Source organism: Mustela putorius, mitochondrion (assembly GCF_011764305.1).
Source record: "Mustela putorius voucher ROM117143 mitochondrion, complete genome".
Lineage (NCBI taxonomy): Eukaryota > Metazoa > Chordata > Mammalia > Carnivora > Mustelidae > Mustela > Mustela putorius.
Window position 1 is genome coordinate 1 of NC_020638.1, and position 16,523 is coordinate 16,523.

The 16,523-nt window shown below is 39.8% G+C and overlaps 13 protein-coding genes across 13 annotated transcripts, besides 26 other annotated features; 12 read left to right on the forward strand and 1 right to left on the reverse strand. All coding sequences in view use genetic code 2, as the record gives it.

The window, feature by feature from the left end:
• Window positions 1–69, forward strand: a tRNA (tRNA-Phe).
• Window positions 70–1,028, forward strand: an rRNA (s-rRNA).
• Window positions 1,029–1,096, forward strand: a tRNA (tRNA-Val).
• Window positions 1,096–2,665, forward strand: an rRNA (l-rRNA).
• Window positions 2,666–2,740, forward strand: a tRNA (tRNA-Leu).
• A 2-nt stretch (window positions 2,741–2,742) lies between these two features.
• On the forward strand, window positions 2,743–3,697 carry ND1 (NADH dehydrogenase subunit 1). Its single transcript has one exon. A coding segment is annotated over exon 1 (955 nt).
• Window positions 3,698–3,767, forward strand: a tRNA (tRNA-Ile).
• Window positions 3,765–3,838, reverse strand: a tRNA (tRNA-Gln).
• A 1-nt stretch (window position 3,839) lies between these two features.
• Window positions 3,840–3,908, forward strand: a tRNA (tRNA-Met).
• Window positions 3,909–4,950, forward strand: ND2 (NADH dehydrogenase subunit 2). Its single transcript has one exon. A coding segment is annotated over exon 1 (1,042 nt).
• Window positions 4,951–5,017, forward strand: a tRNA (tRNA-Trp).
• A 10-nt stretch (window positions 5,018–5,027) lies between these two features.
• Window positions 5,028–5,096, forward strand: a tRNA (tRNA-Ala).
• Window position 5,097: 1 nt separating this feature from the next.
• Window positions 5,098–5,170, forward strand: a tRNA (tRNA-Asn).
• Window positions 5,171–5,204: an origin of replication.
• Window positions 5,202–5,268, reverse strand: a tRNA (tRNA-Cys).
• Window positions 5,268–5,341, reverse strand: a tRNA (tRNA-Tyr).
• A 1-nt stretch (window position 5,342) lies between these two features.
• COX1 (cytochrome c oxidase subunit I) lies at window positions 5,343–6,887 on the forward strand. The gene has a single exon. It carries the CDS (start codon window positions 5,343–5,345, stop codon window positions 6,885–6,887), a length of 1,545 nt encoding a protein of 514 aa, YP_007625252.1.
• Window positions 6,884–6,955, reverse strand: a tRNA (tRNA-Ser).
• A 3-nt stretch (window positions 6,956–6,958) lies between these two features.
• Window positions 6,959–7,025, forward strand: a tRNA (tRNA-Asp).
• Window positions 7,026–7,709, forward strand: COX2 (cytochrome c oxidase subunit II). The gene has a single exon. The coding sequence runs from the start codon at window positions 7,026–7,028 to the stop codon at window positions 7,707–7,709; it is 684 nt and encodes a 227-aa protein (YP_007625253.1).
• Window positions 7,710–7,712: 3 nt separating this feature from the next.
• Window positions 7,713–7,779, forward strand: a tRNA (tRNA-Lys).
• Window position 7,780: 1 nt separating this feature from the next.
• Window positions 7,781–7,984, forward strand: ATP8 (ATP synthase F0 subunit 8). Its single transcript has one exon. The coding sequence runs from the start codon at window positions 7,781–7,783 to the stop codon at window positions 7,982–7,984; it is 204 nt and encodes a 67-aa protein (YP_007625254.1).
• ATP6 (ATP synthase F0 subunit 6) lies at window positions 7,942–8,622 on the forward strand. Its single transcript has one exon. It carries the CDS (start codon window positions 7,942–7,944, stop codon window positions 8,620–8,622), a length of 681 nt encoding a protein of 226 aa, YP_007625255.1.
• On the forward strand, window positions 8,622–9,405 carry COX3 (cytochrome c oxidase subunit III). Its single transcript has one exon. A coding segment is annotated over exon 1 (784 nt).
• Window positions 9,406–9,474, forward strand: a tRNA (tRNA-Gly).
• ND3 (NADH dehydrogenase subunit 3) lies at window positions 9,475–9,821 on the forward strand. Its single transcript has one exon. A coding segment is annotated over exon 1 (347 nt).
• Window positions 9,822–9,889, forward strand: a tRNA (tRNA-Arg).
• Window positions 9,890–10,186, forward strand: ND4L (NADH dehydrogenase subunit 4L). The gene has a single exon. The coding sequence runs from the start codon at window positions 9,890–9,892 to the stop codon at window positions 10,184–10,186; it is 297 nt and encodes a 98-aa protein (YP_007625258.1).
• Window positions 10,180–11,557, forward strand: ND4 (NADH dehydrogenase subunit 4). The gene has a single exon. A coding segment is annotated over exon 1 (1,378 nt).
• Window positions 11,558–11,626, forward strand: a tRNA (tRNA-His).
• Window positions 11,627–11,688, forward strand: a tRNA (tRNA-Ser).
• Window positions 11,689–11,758, forward strand: a tRNA (tRNA-Leu).
• On the forward strand, window positions 11,750–13,579 carry ND5 (NADH dehydrogenase subunit 5). The gene has a single exon. It carries the CDS (start codon window positions 11,750–11,752, stop codon window positions 13,577–13,579), a length of 1,830 nt encoding a protein of 609 aa, YP_007625260.1.
• On the reverse strand, window positions 13,563–14,096 carry ND6 (NADH dehydrogenase subunit 6). Its single transcript has one exon. The coding sequence runs from the start codon at window positions 14,094–14,096 to the stop codon at window positions 13,563–13,565; it is 534 nt and encodes a 177-aa protein (YP_007625261.1).
• Window positions 14,097–14,165, reverse strand: a tRNA (tRNA-Glu).
• A 4-nt stretch (window positions 14,166–14,169) lies between these two features.
• CYTB (cytochrome b) lies at window positions 14,170–15,309 on the forward strand. The gene has a single exon. The coding sequence runs from the start codon at window positions 14,170–14,172 to the stop codon at window positions 15,307–15,309; it is 1,140 nt and encodes a 379-aa protein (YP_007625262.1).
• Window positions 15,310–15,377, forward strand: a tRNA (tRNA-Thr).
• Window positions 15,378–15,442, reverse strand: a tRNA (tRNA-Pro).
• Window positions 15,443–16,523: a D loop.

Genomic DNA, 16,523 nt, shown 5'->3' on the forward strand with positions numbered 1-16,523 from the left:
GTTAATGTAGCTTATTAAATAAAGCAAGGCACTGAAAATGCCTAGAAGAGTCACAAGACTCCATAAACACAAAGGTTTGGTCCTAGCCTTCCTATTGATTATTAACAGAATTACACATGCAAGTCTCTACACCCCAGTGAGAATGCCCTCCAAATCTATATGTTGATTAAAAGGAGCGGGTATCAAGCACACTAAATTAGTAGCTCATAACGCCTTGCTCAACCACACCCCCACGGGATACAGCAGTGATAAAAATTAAGCCATAAACGAAAGTTTGACTAAGCCATGTTAACAAAGAGCTGGTAAATTTCGTGCCAGCCACCGCGGTCATACGATTAGCCCGAATCAATAGGCAAACGGCGTAAAACGTGTTAAGGATTATATTATATTAAAGTTAAAATTTGACAAGGCTGTAAAAAGCTACTGTTAATATAAGATAAACCACGAAAGTGACTTTATTACTTCCATCAACACGATAGCTGAGACCCAAACTGGGATTAGATACCCCACTATGCTCAGCCCTAAACATAAATAATTATCACAACAAAATTATCTGCCAGAGAACTACTAGCAATAGCTTAAAACTCAAAGGACTTGGCGGTGCTTTACATCCCTCTAGAGGAGCCTGTTCTATAATCGATAAACCCCGATAGACCTCACCACTTCTAGCTTAATCAGTCTATATACCGCCATCTTCAGCAAACCCTTAAAGGGAAGAAAAGTAAGCACAATAATATTACATAAAAAAGTTAGGTCAAGGTGTAACCTATGAAGTGGGAAGAAATGGGCTACATTTTCTAACCAAGAACACACTCACGAAAGTTTTTATGAAAACTAAAAACTAAAGGTGGATTTAGTAGTAAATTAAGAATAGAGAGCTTAATTGAATAGGGCCATAAAGCACGCACACACCGCCCGTCACCCTCCTCAAGCAACACACTCAAATACTACATAATAAAAGTAAACCTAAAGCAAGAGGAGACAAGTCGTAACAAGGTAAGCATACTGGAAAGTGTGCTTGGGTAAATCAAAGTGTAGCTTAACTAAAGCATCTGGCTTACACCCAGAAGATTTCATATATTAATGACCACTTTGAACCAATACTAGCCCAACTTATCACTAACTCAATTATCACAGTCACATAAATCAAAACATTTAATCACATTATTACAGTATAGGAGATAGAAATTCTACTTGGAGCTATAGAGAAAGTACCGCAAGGGAACGATGAAAGAAAAATTCAAAGTAATAAACAGCAAAGATTACACCTTATACCTTTTGCATAATGAGCTAGCTAGAATAATTCAGCAAAGAGATCTTAAGCTAAATCCCCCGAAACCAGACGAGCTACCTACGAACAATCCACAGGGATACACTCATCTATGTCGCAAAATAGTGAGAAGATTCATAGGTAGAGGTGAAAAGCCTAACGAGCCTGGTGATAGCTGGTTGCCCAGAACAGAATCTCAGTTCAACTTTAAATTTACCTAATAACCCCCAAATTGTAATGTAAATTTAAAATATAGTCTAAAAAGGTACAGCTTTTTAGAATAAGGATACAACCTTGCTTAGAGAGTAAAATTAAACAAAACCATAGTAGGCCTAAGAGCAGCCACCAATTAAGAAAGCGTTCAAGCTCAACAATACAGCCACCTTAATCCCTATAATCATATACAACTCCTAACACACTACTGGGCTAATCTATTTTATAATAGAAGCAATAATGCTAGTATGAGTAACAAGAAACATTTCTCCTTGCATAAGCTTATAACAGTTAACGAATACCCACTGATAGTTAACAACAAGATAAAGATAAACCACTAATAAATATTCTTATCAAACCAATTGTTAGTCCAACACAGGCATGCAACAAGGAAAGATTAAAAGAAGTAAAAGGAACTCGGCAAACTCAAACCCCGCCTGTTTACCAAAAACATCACCTCCAGCATATCTAGTATTGGAGGCACTGCCTGCCCAGTGACACTAGTTTAACGGCCGCGGTATCCTGACCGTGCAAAGGTAGCATAATCATTTGTTCTCTAAATAGGGACTTGTATGAATGGCCACACGAGGGTTTAACTGTCTCTTACTTCCAATCAGTGAAATTGACCTTCCCGTGAAGAGGCGGGAATATACCAATAAGACGAGAAGACCCTATGGAGCTTCAATTAACTAACCCACAATAACCAATCAATATGCCAACCAGGCCTAATATAATCTTATTTCTGGGTTAGCAATTTAGGTTGGGGTGACCTCGGAGAATAAAATAACCTCCGAGTGATTTAATCTGAGACAAACCAGTCGAAGCGTCCTATCATTAATTGATCCAATAATTTGATCAACGGAACAAGTTACCCTAGGGATAACAGCGCAATCCTATTTGAGAGTCCATATCAACAATAGGGTTTACGACCTCGATGTTGGATCAGGACATCCTAATGGTGCAGCAGCTATTAATGGTTCGTTTGTTCAACGATTAAAGTCCTACGTGATCTGAGTTCAGACCGGAGCAATCCAGGTCGGTTTCTATCTATTATAATTACTTCTCCCAGTACGAAAGGACAAGAGAAGTAGGGCCTATTCTACAGGAAAGCCTTAGGACTAATAGATGATATAATCTCAATCTAACCAGTCCACTCCCCCCATAACCCTAGAAATAGGGTTTGTTAGGGTGGCAGAGCCCAGTAATTGCGTAAAACTTAAACCTTTATTCCCAGAGGTTCAAATCCTCTCCCTAACATCATGCTTATAATTAACATTATTTCACTTATTGTACCAATCCTACTCGCCGTAGCTTTCCTGACATTAGTAGAACGAAAAGTCTTAGGATACATACAACTTCGCAAAGGCCCAAACATTGTAGGACCCTACGGCCTCCTACAACCAATTGCAGATGCTGTAAAACTTTTCACAAAAGAGCCATTACGACCCCTAACATCATCTATTACCATGTTCGTCATAGCTCCTATCCTAGCCCTTACACTAGCCCTAACAATATGAATCCCACTACCAATGCCCTATCCCCTTATCAATATGAACTTAGGGATCCTATTTATACTAGCAATATCAAGCCTAGCTGTTTACTCTATCCTATGATCCGGGTGGGCCTCAAACTCAAAATACGCCCTAATCGGAGCCCTACGGGCCGTAGCCCAAACAATCTCCTACGAAGTCACATTAGCCATCATCCTATTATCAGTCCTACTAATAAATGGCTCCTTTACCCTATCCACTCTAATCATCACACAAGAACACCTATGACTAATTTTCCCTGCATGACCTTTAGCTATAATATGATTTATTTCAACCTTAGCAGAAACTAACCGCGCCCCGTTCGACCTAACTGAGGGAGAATCCGAACTAGTTTCAGGGTTCAACGTCGAATATGCAGCAGGACCATTCGCCCTATTCTTCCTAGCCGAATACGCCAACATCATCATAATAAATATCCTCACAACTATCCTATTCTTCGGCGCATTTCACACCCCCTACCTTCCAGAATTATATTCCATTAATTTCACTATAAAAACCCTCTTATTAACAACTTCTTTCCTATGAATTCGAGCATCATACCCCCGATTCCGCTATGACCAACTAATACACTTGCTATGAAAAAATTTTCTTCCCTTGACATTAGCCTTATGTATATGACATATAGCCCTCCCCATTATAACTGCGAGCATCCCCCCACAAACATAAGAAATATGTCTGACAAAAGAGTTACTTTGATAGAGTAAATCATAGAGGTTCAAACCCTCTTATTTCTAGAACTAAAGGAATCGAACCTAATCCTAAGAACTCAAAAATCTTCGTGCTACCAAATTTACACCAAATTCTAAAGTAAGGTCAGCTAATTAAGCTATCGGGCCCATACCCCGAAAATGTTGGTTTATCCCCTTCCCGTACTAATTAAACCCCCTATTCTCACCATTATCATATTTACTATTATCTCAGGGACTATCATAGTACTAATAAGTTCCCACTGATTAACAATTTGAATCGGATTTGAAATAAACATACTAGCCATTATTCCTATCCTAATAAAAAAATTCAGCCCACGAGCAATTGAAGCAGCCACAAAATATTTCCTCACCCAAGCCACTGCATCTATACTCCTAATACTAGGAATTATCATAAACCTATTATTAACAGGACAATGAACAGCCCTAAACATCCTAAACCCAATCGTATCTAACATAATAACAGTAGCCTTATCAATAAAACTAGGATTATCGCCTTTCCACTTCTGAGTACCAGAAGTAACCCAAGGAATCCCGTTAATGTCAGGAATAATCCTACTAACTTGGCAAAAAATTGCCCCCCTATCTGTCCTATACCAAATAGCCCCCTCCATAAACACACACTTATTAATAATTATAGCATTCATATCTGTCTTAATTGGAGGATGGGGAGGCCTTAACCAAACACAACTACGAAAAATTCTAGCCTACTCATCAATCGCACACATAGGATGAATGATCGCCGTAACAACATATAACCCAACCCTGATATTACTAAACCTCACAATTTACATTATAATAACACTAGGAACATTCATACTATTTACATTCAGCTCATCTACAACTACACTATCACTATCCCTTACATGAAATAAACTCCCACTAATCACCTCACTAATCCTTATCATCATACTATCACTAGGAGGCTTACCACCACTTTCAGGCTTCATACCCAAATGAATAATCATCCACGAACTCACAAAAAACAACATAATTACTGCAGCAATATTCATAACAATCACAGCCCTACTAAACTTATACTTTTACATACGACTAACATACGCAACAGCACTAACCTTATTCCCCTCAACAAATAACATAAAAATAAAATGGCAATTTGAAAGCACAAAATATACAACCCTATTACCCCCATTAATTGTGATATCAACTATACTTCTCCCACTCACCCCAATAATACCAACACTATTCTAGGAGTTTAGGTTAAAAAGACCAAGGACCTTCAAAGCCCTAAGTAAGTGACACTCACTTAACTCCTGATTCCCATCATAAGGACTGCAAGGATATATCTCACATCTATTGAACGCAAATCAATCACTTTAATTAAGCTAAGCCCTTCCTAGATTGGTGGGCTACCATCCCACGAAACTTTAGTTAACAGCTAAACACCCTAATCAACTGGCTTCAATCTACTTCTCCCGCCGCGAAGGAAAAAGGCGGGAGAAGCCCCGGCAGGGTTGAAGCTGCTTCTTTGAATTTGCAATTCAACGTGATATTTCACCACAGAGCTTTTTTTGGCAAAAAGGGGACTTAAACCCCTATTCTTAGATTTACAGTCTAATGCCTTTATCAGCCATTTTACCTATGTTCATTAATCGATGATTATTCTCCACTAATCACAAAGACATCGGCACCCTCTACCTCTTATTTGGTGCATGGGCCGGAATGGTAGGGACCGCTCTCAGTCTACTGATCCGTGCTGAACTAGGTCAACCTGGCACTCTGCTAGGAGACGACCAGATTTATAATGTAATCGTAACTGCTCACGCATTTGTAATAATTTTCTTCATAGTAATACCCATCATGCTTGGGGGCTTTGGGAACTGGCTTATTCCTCTAATAATCGGCGCACCTGACATAGCATTCCCACGGATAAACAACATAAGCTTCTGGCTTCTTCCGCCCTCTTTTCTTCTCCTACTAGCTTCCTCTATGGTAGAAGCAGGTGCAGGGACTGGATGAACTGTATACCCCCCTTTAGCAGGAAATCTAGCACATGCTGGAGCATCCGTGGACCTGGTAATCTTTTCTCTACACTTAGCTGGTGTTTCATCTATCTTAGGGTCAATCAACTTTATTACTACTATTATCAACATGAAACCGCCTGCCATGTCACAATACCAAACTCCACTATTTGTTTGATCAGTTTTAATTACAGCCGTACTTCTTCTTCTGTCCCTGCCAGTTTTAGCAGCCGGCATTACTATATTACTTACAGACCGTAATCTAAATACTACTTTCTTTGACCCAGCCGGAGGGGGGGACCCTATCCTGTACCAACACTTATTTTGATTCTTTGGGCACCCAGAAGTTTATATCCTGATTCTCCCAGGATTTGGTATCATTTCACACGTCGTAACTTACTACTCAGGAAAAAAAGAACCATTTGGTTATATGGGAATAGTATGGGCAATAATATCAATTGGTTTCCTAGGATTTATCGTATGAGCCCACCATATATTTACTGTGGGCCTGGACGTCGACACACGAGCATATTTCACTTCAGCTACTATAATCATCGCTATCCCCACAGGAGTAAAAGTATTCAGCTGACTAGCCACTCTGCATGGAGGAAATATCAAATGAGCTCCTGCTATACTATGAGCCTTAGGGTTTATTTTTCTATTTACAGTGGGGGGTCTAACGGGCATTGTACTATCTAACTCATCACTAGACATTGTCCTTCACGATACGTATTATGTAGTAGCACATTTCCACTACGTCCTTTCAATAGGGGCAGTATTTGCAATTATAGGTGGATTCGTCCACTGATTCCCACTATTCACAGGCTACACCCTAAATGATGTATGAGCAAAAATTCATTTCACGATCATATTTGTAGGAGTAAACATAACATTCTTTCCTCAACATTTCCTGGGCCTATCAGGCATACCTCGACGCTACTCTGATTATCCAGATGCTTATACAACATGAAATACAGTGTCCTCCATGGGCTCATTCATCTCATTAACAGCAGTCATACTAATGATCTTCATGATTTGAGAAGCTTTCGCATCCAAACGAGAAGTATTGACAGTTGAATTAACCTCAACTAACATTGAATGATTGCACGGGTGTCCCCCTCCATACCACACATTCGAAGAACCAACCTACGTACTATCAAAATAAGAAAGGAAGGAATCGAACCCCCTAAGACTGGTTTCAAGCCAATATCATAACCACTATGTCTTTCTCGATAGGAGGTATTAGTAAAAATTACATGACTTTGTCAAAGTCAAATTATAGGTGAAAGTCCTTTATATCTCTATGGCATACCCTTTCCAAATAGGCCTCCAAGATGCAGCCTCTCCTATCATAGAGGAACTTCTACACTTTCACGATCATACACTAATAATTGTTTTTCTAATTAGTTCTCTTGTACTTTACATTATTTCAGTAATATTAACTACCAAGCTTACGCATACAAGTACTATAGACGCCCAAGCAGTTGAAACGATCTGAACCATCCTACCAGCCATTATTTTGATCATAATCGCTCTACCCTCGCTACGAATTCTCTATATGATAGACGAGATCAATAACCCCTCTTTAACCGTAAAAACTATGGGTCACCAATGATACTGAAGTTATGAATATACAGACTACGAAGACTTAAACTTCGACTCCTACATAATCCCAACTCAAGAACTGAAACCAGGAGAACTACGACTTCTAGAAGTGGATAATCGAGTAGTGCTCCCAATAGAAATAACAATTCGTATACTAATTTCTTCCGAGGATGTATTACACTCATGAGCCGTCCCATCCCTAGGATTAAAAACCGATGCTATCCCAGGACGCCTTAACCAAACTACTATTATAGCCATGCGACCGGGACTATACTACGGCCAATGCTCTGAAATCTGCGGCTCTAATCACAGCTTCATACCTATTGTCCTTGAGCTAGTACCTTTATCATACTTCGAAAAATGATCTGCCTCAATACTATAAATTCACCGAGAAGCTAAATAGCATTAACCTTTTAAGTTAAAGATTGAGAGCATAAATCTCTCCTCAGTGATATGCCACAATTAGACACTTCAACATGATTTATCACTATTTTATCAATAATTGTAACCCTATTTTTTATATTTCAACTAAAACTATCAAAATACAACTTTCCAGAAAACCCTGAACCAAAATTAGTGGCTACATCAAAATCTACTACACCTTGAGAAAAGAAATGAACGAAAATCTATTTTCCTCATTCACTACCCCTACAATAATAGGATTGCCTATCGTCATCCTCATCACCATATTCCCAAGTATTATATTCCCCTCACCCAACCGACTGATTAACAACCGACTCATTTCTATCCAACAATGATTGGTTCAATTAACATCAAAACAAATGCTGTCCATTCACAACCAAAAAGGACAAACTTGAGCATTAATACTAATATCCCTAATCCTATTTATTGGGTCTACTAACCTGCTAGGTCTCTTACCTCACTCATTTACCCCTACCACACAACTGTCCTTGAACCTAGGAATAGCTATCCCCCTATGAGCAGGCACAGTAATTACTGGATTTCGACACAAAACAAAAGCCTCTTTAGCCCACTTTCTACCACAAGGAACCCCACTACCCCTAATCCCCATGCTCATTATCATCGAAACTATCAGCCTATTTATTCAACCCATGGCCCTGGCCGTGCGACTAACAGCTAACATCACAGCGGGCCACCTATTAATTCACTTAATTGGAGGAGCCACCCTAGCCCTAATAAACATTAGTACTGTTACAGCAATAATTACCTTTTCCATCCTTGTCTTATTAACTATCTTAGAATTTGCAGTAGCCCTTATTCAAGCTTACGTCTTTACCCTACTAGTAAGCCTATATTTACATGACAACACCTAATGACCCACCAAACACACTCATATCACATAGTCAATCCAAGCCCATGACCCCTGACAGGAGCTCTTTCCGCCCTACTTACAACATCAGGACTAGCAATATGATTCCACTACAATTCATTGTCTCTTCTAACCCTAGGAACTACAGCTAATGTACTAACCATATATCAATGGTGACGAGATGTGGTCCGAGAAGGAACATTTCAAGGCCACCATACCCCCACTGTTCAAAAAGGTTTACGATACGGAATAATCCTCTTCATCACATCCGAAGTCTTTTTCTTTGCAGGCTTCTTCTGGGCTTTTTACCATTCAAGCCTAGCCCCAACACCCGAACTTGGAGGGTGCTGACCACCCACAGGTATTACACCCCTAAACCCCTTAGAAGTACCATTACTAAATACCTCTGTCCTCCTAGCCTCCGGAGTCTCTATTACTTGGGCCCACCACAGCCTCATAGAAGGGGACCGCAAACACATACTCCAAGCCCTATTTATCACAATCTCCCTAGGCCTGTATTTTACTGTCCTACAAGCCTCCGAATACTACGAAGCTCCATTCACAATCTCAGACGGAGTCTACGGCTCTACATTTTTTATAGCCACAGGATTCCACGGCCTCCATGTCATTATCGGATCTACATTTCTTATCGTATGTTTCCTACGACAACTAAGCTACCATTTTACATCTAATCACCATTTTGGATTCGAAGCAGCTGCCTGATATTGGCACTTTGTAGATGTCGTATGACTATTCCTATATGTATCTATCTATTGATGAGGATCCTATTTCTCTAGTATCAACAAGTACAGTTGACTTCCAATTAACTAGTTCTGGTCTAACCCAGAGAGAAATAATAAATATAATATTAACCATACTTATCAATGTATCCCTAGCATCTCTACTTATTCTAATCGCATTCTGACTACCTCAACTAAATGTCTACACAGAAAAAGCAAGCCCATATGAATGTGGTTTTGATCCCTTAGGATCAGCACGCTTACCATTCTCCATAAAATTTTTCCTGGTAGCTATTACATTCTTATTATTCGACCTAGAAATTGCACTACTACTGCCTCTACCATGAGCCTCACAATCAATTAACCTAAAAACTACACTCACCATAGCACTAGCCCTAATCTCCCTACTAGCCGCAAGCCTAGCCTACGAATGAACTGAAGAGGGCCTAGAATGAAGCGAATATGATAATTAGTTTAACAAAAACAAATGATTTCGACTCATTAGATTGTAACTCATATTACAATTATCAAATGTCCGTAGTATATATCAACATTTTTCTAGCCTTTACTCTATCCTTTATAGGGCTACTAATCTACCGATCCCACCTAATATCCTCTCTTCTCTGCCTAGAAGGTATGATGTTATCCCTCTTCGTCATAATAACAGTCACCATCCTGGCAAATCACTTTACACTAGCCAGTATAACCCCTATTATCCTCCTTGTATTTGCAGCCTGCGAAGCAGCATTAGGCTTATCCTTGCTAGTAATAATTTCCTCCACATACGGAACAGATTATGTACAAAACCTAAATCTATTACAATGCTAAAAATTATTATCCCAACCATAATATTAATCCTCTTAACATGACTATCAAAACCCAATATAATTTGAATTAATACAACAGCTCACAGCATATTAATTAGTCTGATCAGTCTAACGTACCTAAACCAACTCACAGACAATAGCCTAAACTTCTCATTACTATTCTTCGCAGACTCTTTATCAACGCCCTTACTAGTACTCACAACATGGCTTCTTCCCCTGATGCTCATAGCAAGCCAACACCACCTGTCAAAAGAAACTCTAACCCGCAAAAAACTCTACATCACAATGCTAGTAATATTACAACTGTTCCTAATTATAACATTTACAGCCACAGAACTAATCATATTCTACATTCTATTTGAAGCTACTCTCATGCCAACACTAATTATCATCACTCGATGGGGCAACCAGACAGAACGACTAAATGCTGGCCTATACTTTTTATTTTACACTCTAGTGGGCTCCTTGCCCCTCCTAATCGCCTTACTATGACTCCAAAACAACTTAGGTACCCTTAATCTCTTAATCATACAATACTGAGCACAACCCTTACCAAACTCTTGATCCAACACCCTACTATGACTAGCATGCATAATAGCATTCATAGTTAAAATACCCCTATATGGCCTCCACCTGTGACTACCAAAAGCCCATGTAGAAGCCCCTATCGCGGGATCCATAGTCCTTGCCGCCGTACTCCTTAAGCTAGGAGGATATGGAATGATGCGAATCACCATACTACTAAATCCACTAACAAGCTACATAGCATACCCCTTTATAATACTATCACTATGAGGGATAATCATAACCAGCTCCATCTGCTTACGCCAAACAGACCTAAAATCCTTAATTGCCTACTCCTCTGTAAGCCACATAGCCCTAGTAATCATAGCTGTACTAATCCAATCACCATGAAGCTATATAGGAGCAACAGCCCTAATAATTGCTCACGGTTTAACATCCTCCATGTTGTTCTGCCTAGCTAATTCCAACTACGAACGTATTCACAGCCGCACTATAATCCTCGCGCGAGGATTACAAACACTCCTACCACTAATAGCTGCATGATGACTACTTGCCAGCTTAACTAATTTAGCTTTACCACCCACAATCAACCTAGTAGGAGAGTTATTCGTAGTAATAGCCTCATTCTCATGATCCAACATTACCATTGCCCTAATAGGAGTAAACATTACCATCACCGCCTTATACTCCTTATATATACTAATCACTACACAACGCGGAAAGTGTACACATCACATCAAAAATATCAAACCATCATTTACACGGGAAAATTCCCTTATAGCCCTCCACCTCCTACCTCTACTCCTCCTGTCACTCAACCCTAAAATTATCTTAGGGTACATTTACTGTAAATATAGTTTAATAAAAACATTAGATTGTGAATCTAACAATAAAAGCTCAAACCTTTTTATTTACCGAAAAAGCACCACGCATGAACTGCTAACTCATGCTCCCGTGTATAAAAACACGGCTTTTTCAACTTTTAAAGGATAGTAGTAATCCATTGGTCTTAGGAACCAAAAAATTGGTGCAACTCCAAATAAAAGTAATTAACTTACTCACTTCCTCTGTACTTGTGACACTACTAATACTTACTTTCCCCATCATAATAACTAGCACGACTATATACGCCAACAAATCATACCCTCAATACGTAAAAACCGCTACTTCATACGCCTTCGTGATCAGCTTAATTCCCACAATGATATTTCTCCACCTTGGACAAGACACAATAATTTCAAACTGACACTGAATTACAATCCAAACAATAAAATTGTCACTCAGCTTTAAACTCGACTACTTCTCAATAATCTTCATACCAGTAGCACTATTCGTCACATGATCAATCATAGAATTCTCTATATGGTACATACACTCAGACCCCAACATCAATCGATTTTTCAAGTACTTACTTCTATTTCTCATTACTATAATAATTCTGGTCACTGCCAACAACATATTCCAACTATTTATCGGCTGAGAAGGAGTAGGAATTATATCATTCCTACTTATCGGATGATGATACGGACGAACAGACGCCAACACAGCAGCACTACAGGCCATCCTATATAACCGCATTGGAGACGTAGGACTTATCCTAGCCATAGCCTGATTCTTGATAAATCTAAATACATGAGACCTTCAACAAATCTTCATAACCAGCAACGAAAACCTAACTATCCCCCTCGCAGGCTTACTACTAGCAGCCACCGGAAAATCCGCACAATTCGGTCTTCACCCGTGACTGCCCTCAGCCATAGAAGGACCAACCCCTGTATCAGCCCTACTCCACTCAAGTACGATAGTTGTAGCAGGGGTTTTTCTACTAATCCGATTCCACCCCCTCATAGAGTATAATAAAACGATCCAAACCATCACACTATGCCTAGGAGCAATTACAACCCTATTTACAGCAATCTGTGCTCTAACACAAAATGACATCAAAAAAATCGTTGCCTTTTCCACCTCTAGCCAACTTGGATTAATAATAGTAACCATCGGAATTAACCAACCCTACCTAGCATTCCTCCATATCTGCACCCACGCATTCTTCAAGGCTATATTATTCATATGCTCCGGATCAATCATCCACAGCCTAAACGATGAACAAGACATCCGAAAAATAGGAGGGTTATTTAAAGCATTACCATTCACCACAACCTCACTAATTGTCGGAAGCCTAGCACTTACAGGAATACCCTTCTTAACTGGATTTTATTCCAAAGACTTAATCATTGAGACCGCCAACACGTCGTGTACCAACGCCTGAGCCCTTCTACTAACCCTCGTTGCCACTTCCATAACAGCAGCCTACAGTACTCGAATCATATTCTTTGCACTACTAGGACAACCCCGCTTCAACCCTATTATTACAATCAACGAGAATAATCCACTCCTAATCAACTCTATTAAACGCTTACTATTTGGGAGTATTTTCGCAGGATTCTTAATTTCCCACAACCTTACACCCACTACCACCCCACAGATAACTATGCCTCATTATCTTAAAATAATGGCTCTTGCTGTAACTATTCTGGGTTTCATCCTGGCACTAGAACTAAACCTTACAATGCAAAGCCTAAAATTCAAATATCCAACCAACCTATTCAAATTCTCAAACATGTTGGGTTATTTCCCTACCATTATTCACCGCCTAATGCCCAAAACAAATCTGCTAATAAGCCAAAAATCAGCATCAACACTTCTAGATATAATTTGACTAGAAAAAATTCTACCAAAATCCATCTCCCATTTCCAAATAAAATCATCAATAATCATCTCAAGCCAGAAAGGCCTAATCAAACTATACTTTATATCGTTCATATTAACACTAACCCTCAGCCTGCTAACACTTAATTTCCACGAGTAACCTCCATAATCACCAAGACTCCAATAAAAAGAGACCATCCCGTAACAATTACAAGTCAAGTCCCATAACTATACAGAGCCGCAATTCCTATAGCTTCTTCACTGAAAAAGCCTGAATCACCTGTATCATAAATAACTCAATCACCCGCCCCATTAAACTTCAATACAACTTCAACCTCAACATCATCACCTTTTAAAATATAACAAGCAGTCAATAATTCAGATAACAAGCCAACAATAAAGGCACCTAAAACAGCCTTATTAGAGACCCAAACCTCAGGATATTGCTCCGTAGCTATAGCTGTAGTGTATCCAAAAACAACTAACATTCCCCCCAAATAAATTAAAAATACTATTAAACCTAAAAAAGACCCTCCAAAACACAACACAATTCCACAACCAATAGCCCCACTAATAATTAAAACCAACCCGCCGTAGATAGGAGAGGGTTTTGAAGAAAACCCTACAAAACTAACTACAAAAATAACACTTAGAATAAATACAATGTATGTCATCATTATTCCTACATGGAATCTAACCATGACTAGTGACATGAAAAATCACTGTTGTATTTCAACTATAAGAACATTAATGACCAACATTCGTAAAACCCACCCACTAACCAAAATCATCAACAACTCATTCATTGACCTACCCGCCCCATCAAACATTTCAGCATGATGAAACTTCGGCTCCCTTCTCGGAATCTGCCTAATTATTCAGATTCTTACAGGTTTATTTTTAGCCATACACTATACATCAGACACAGCCACAGCCTTTTCATCAGTCACCCACATCTGTCGAGACGTCAACTATGGCTGAATTATCCGATACATACACGCAAACGGAGCTTCCATATTCTTTATCTGCCTGTTCCTGCACGTAGGGCGGGGTTTATATTATGGATCTTATATATTCACCGAAACATGAAACATCGGCATTACCTTATTGTTCGCAGTCATAGCAACTGCATTCATAGGTTACGTTTTACCATGAGGACAAATATCATTTTGGGGTGCAACCGTAATTACCAACTTACTGTCTGCTATCCCATATATCGGAACTAATCTTGTAGAATGAATCTGAGGCGGATTCTCAGTAGATAAAGCTACCCTAACACGATTCTTCGCTTTCCACTTCATCCTACCATTCATCATTTCAGCCCTAGCAGCAGTCCACCTACTATTCCTCCACGAAACAGGATCTAATAACCCCTCCGGAATTCCATCTGACTCCGACAAAATCCCATTTCACCCTTACTACACCATCAAAGACATCCTAGGCGCCCTACTCCTTATTCTAATACTAACACTATTAGTATTATTCTCACCCGACCTATTAGGAGACCCAGACAACTACATCCCCGCTAATCCCCTCAACACACCTCCCCACATTAAACCCGAGTGATACTTCCTATTCGCGTATGCCATTCTGCGATCCATCCCCAACAAATTAGGAGGGGTACTAGCCCTAATCTTCTCCATTCTAATCCTAGCCATCATCCCCCTACTCCATACCTCAAAACAACGAAGCATAATATTCCGCCCACTAAGTCAATGCTTATTCTGACTACTAGTAGCTGACCTCCTTACCCTAACCTGAATCGGCGGCCAACCAGTAGAACACCCATTCATCATTATCGGCCAACTAGCCTCAATCCTCTACTTCATGATTCTCCTAGTCCTTATACCTATTATCAGCATTATCGAAAATAACATGTTAAAATGAAGAGTCTTTGTAGTATAATAATTACTTTGGTCTTGTAAACCAAAAATGGAGAATCCTATCTCCCTAAGACTCAAGGAAGAAGCATCAGCCCCGCCATCAGCACCCAAAGCTGATATTCTAACTAAACTATTCCCTGATTTTCTCACCATAACTTTCTATTCATATATTTAATAATATCTAATGTGCTTGCCCGGTATGTATTTCTTTTTCTTTTTTTTCCCCCCCCATGTACTTCGTGCATTACTGGTTTGCCCCATGCATATAAGCATGTACATATTATGATTGATTTTACATGTATCCACCTCACTTAAACCACGAGCTTTATCACCATGCCTCGAGAAACCATCAACCCTTGCCTGAACGTACACCTCTTCTCGCTCCGGGCCCATCAAATGTGGGGGTTTCTATCGTGAAACTATATCTGGCATCTGGTTCTTACTTCAGGGCCATATCAATCCTCAACCCAATCCTACTAACCTCTCAAATGGGACATCTCGATGGACTAATGACTAATCAGCCCATGATCACACATAACTGTGGTGTCATACATTTGGTATTTTTATTTTTTGGGGGGGGAGAACTTGGTATCACTCAGCTATGGCCAAGTATGGCCTCGTAGCAGTCAAATAACTTGTAGCTGGGCTTATCCTTCATCATTTATCCACATCGCATAGTTACAGGGTGTTATTCAGTCAATGGTCACAGGACATACACACATATATCCACCCCCGTGCACACGTACGCACACGTACGCACACGTACGCACACGTACGCACACGTACGCACACGTACGCACACGTACGCACACGTACGCACACGTACGCACACGTACGCACACGTACGCACACGTACGCACACGTACGCACACGTACGCACACGTACGCACACGTACGCACACGTACGCACACGTACGCACACGTACGCACACGTACGCACACGTACGCACACGTACACGTACACACGTATCCAACAGATAAGAATTAACCTTTGTCAAACCCCCCTTACCCCCCGTAACTTCAAAAGTATACAAATACTTATAATCGCTCTGCCAAACCCCAAAAACAGAACTAAGCACATGCAACATATATTAGAAGTCACTAATACTGACACCAATTGACCCATTGAAGAATTCCTATCTAGAAGACTATCTATAGATGTATTTATAACCCTTAACACTTATTACAAAACTTAAAATACCCTTTTCCCACCTTCTCCCC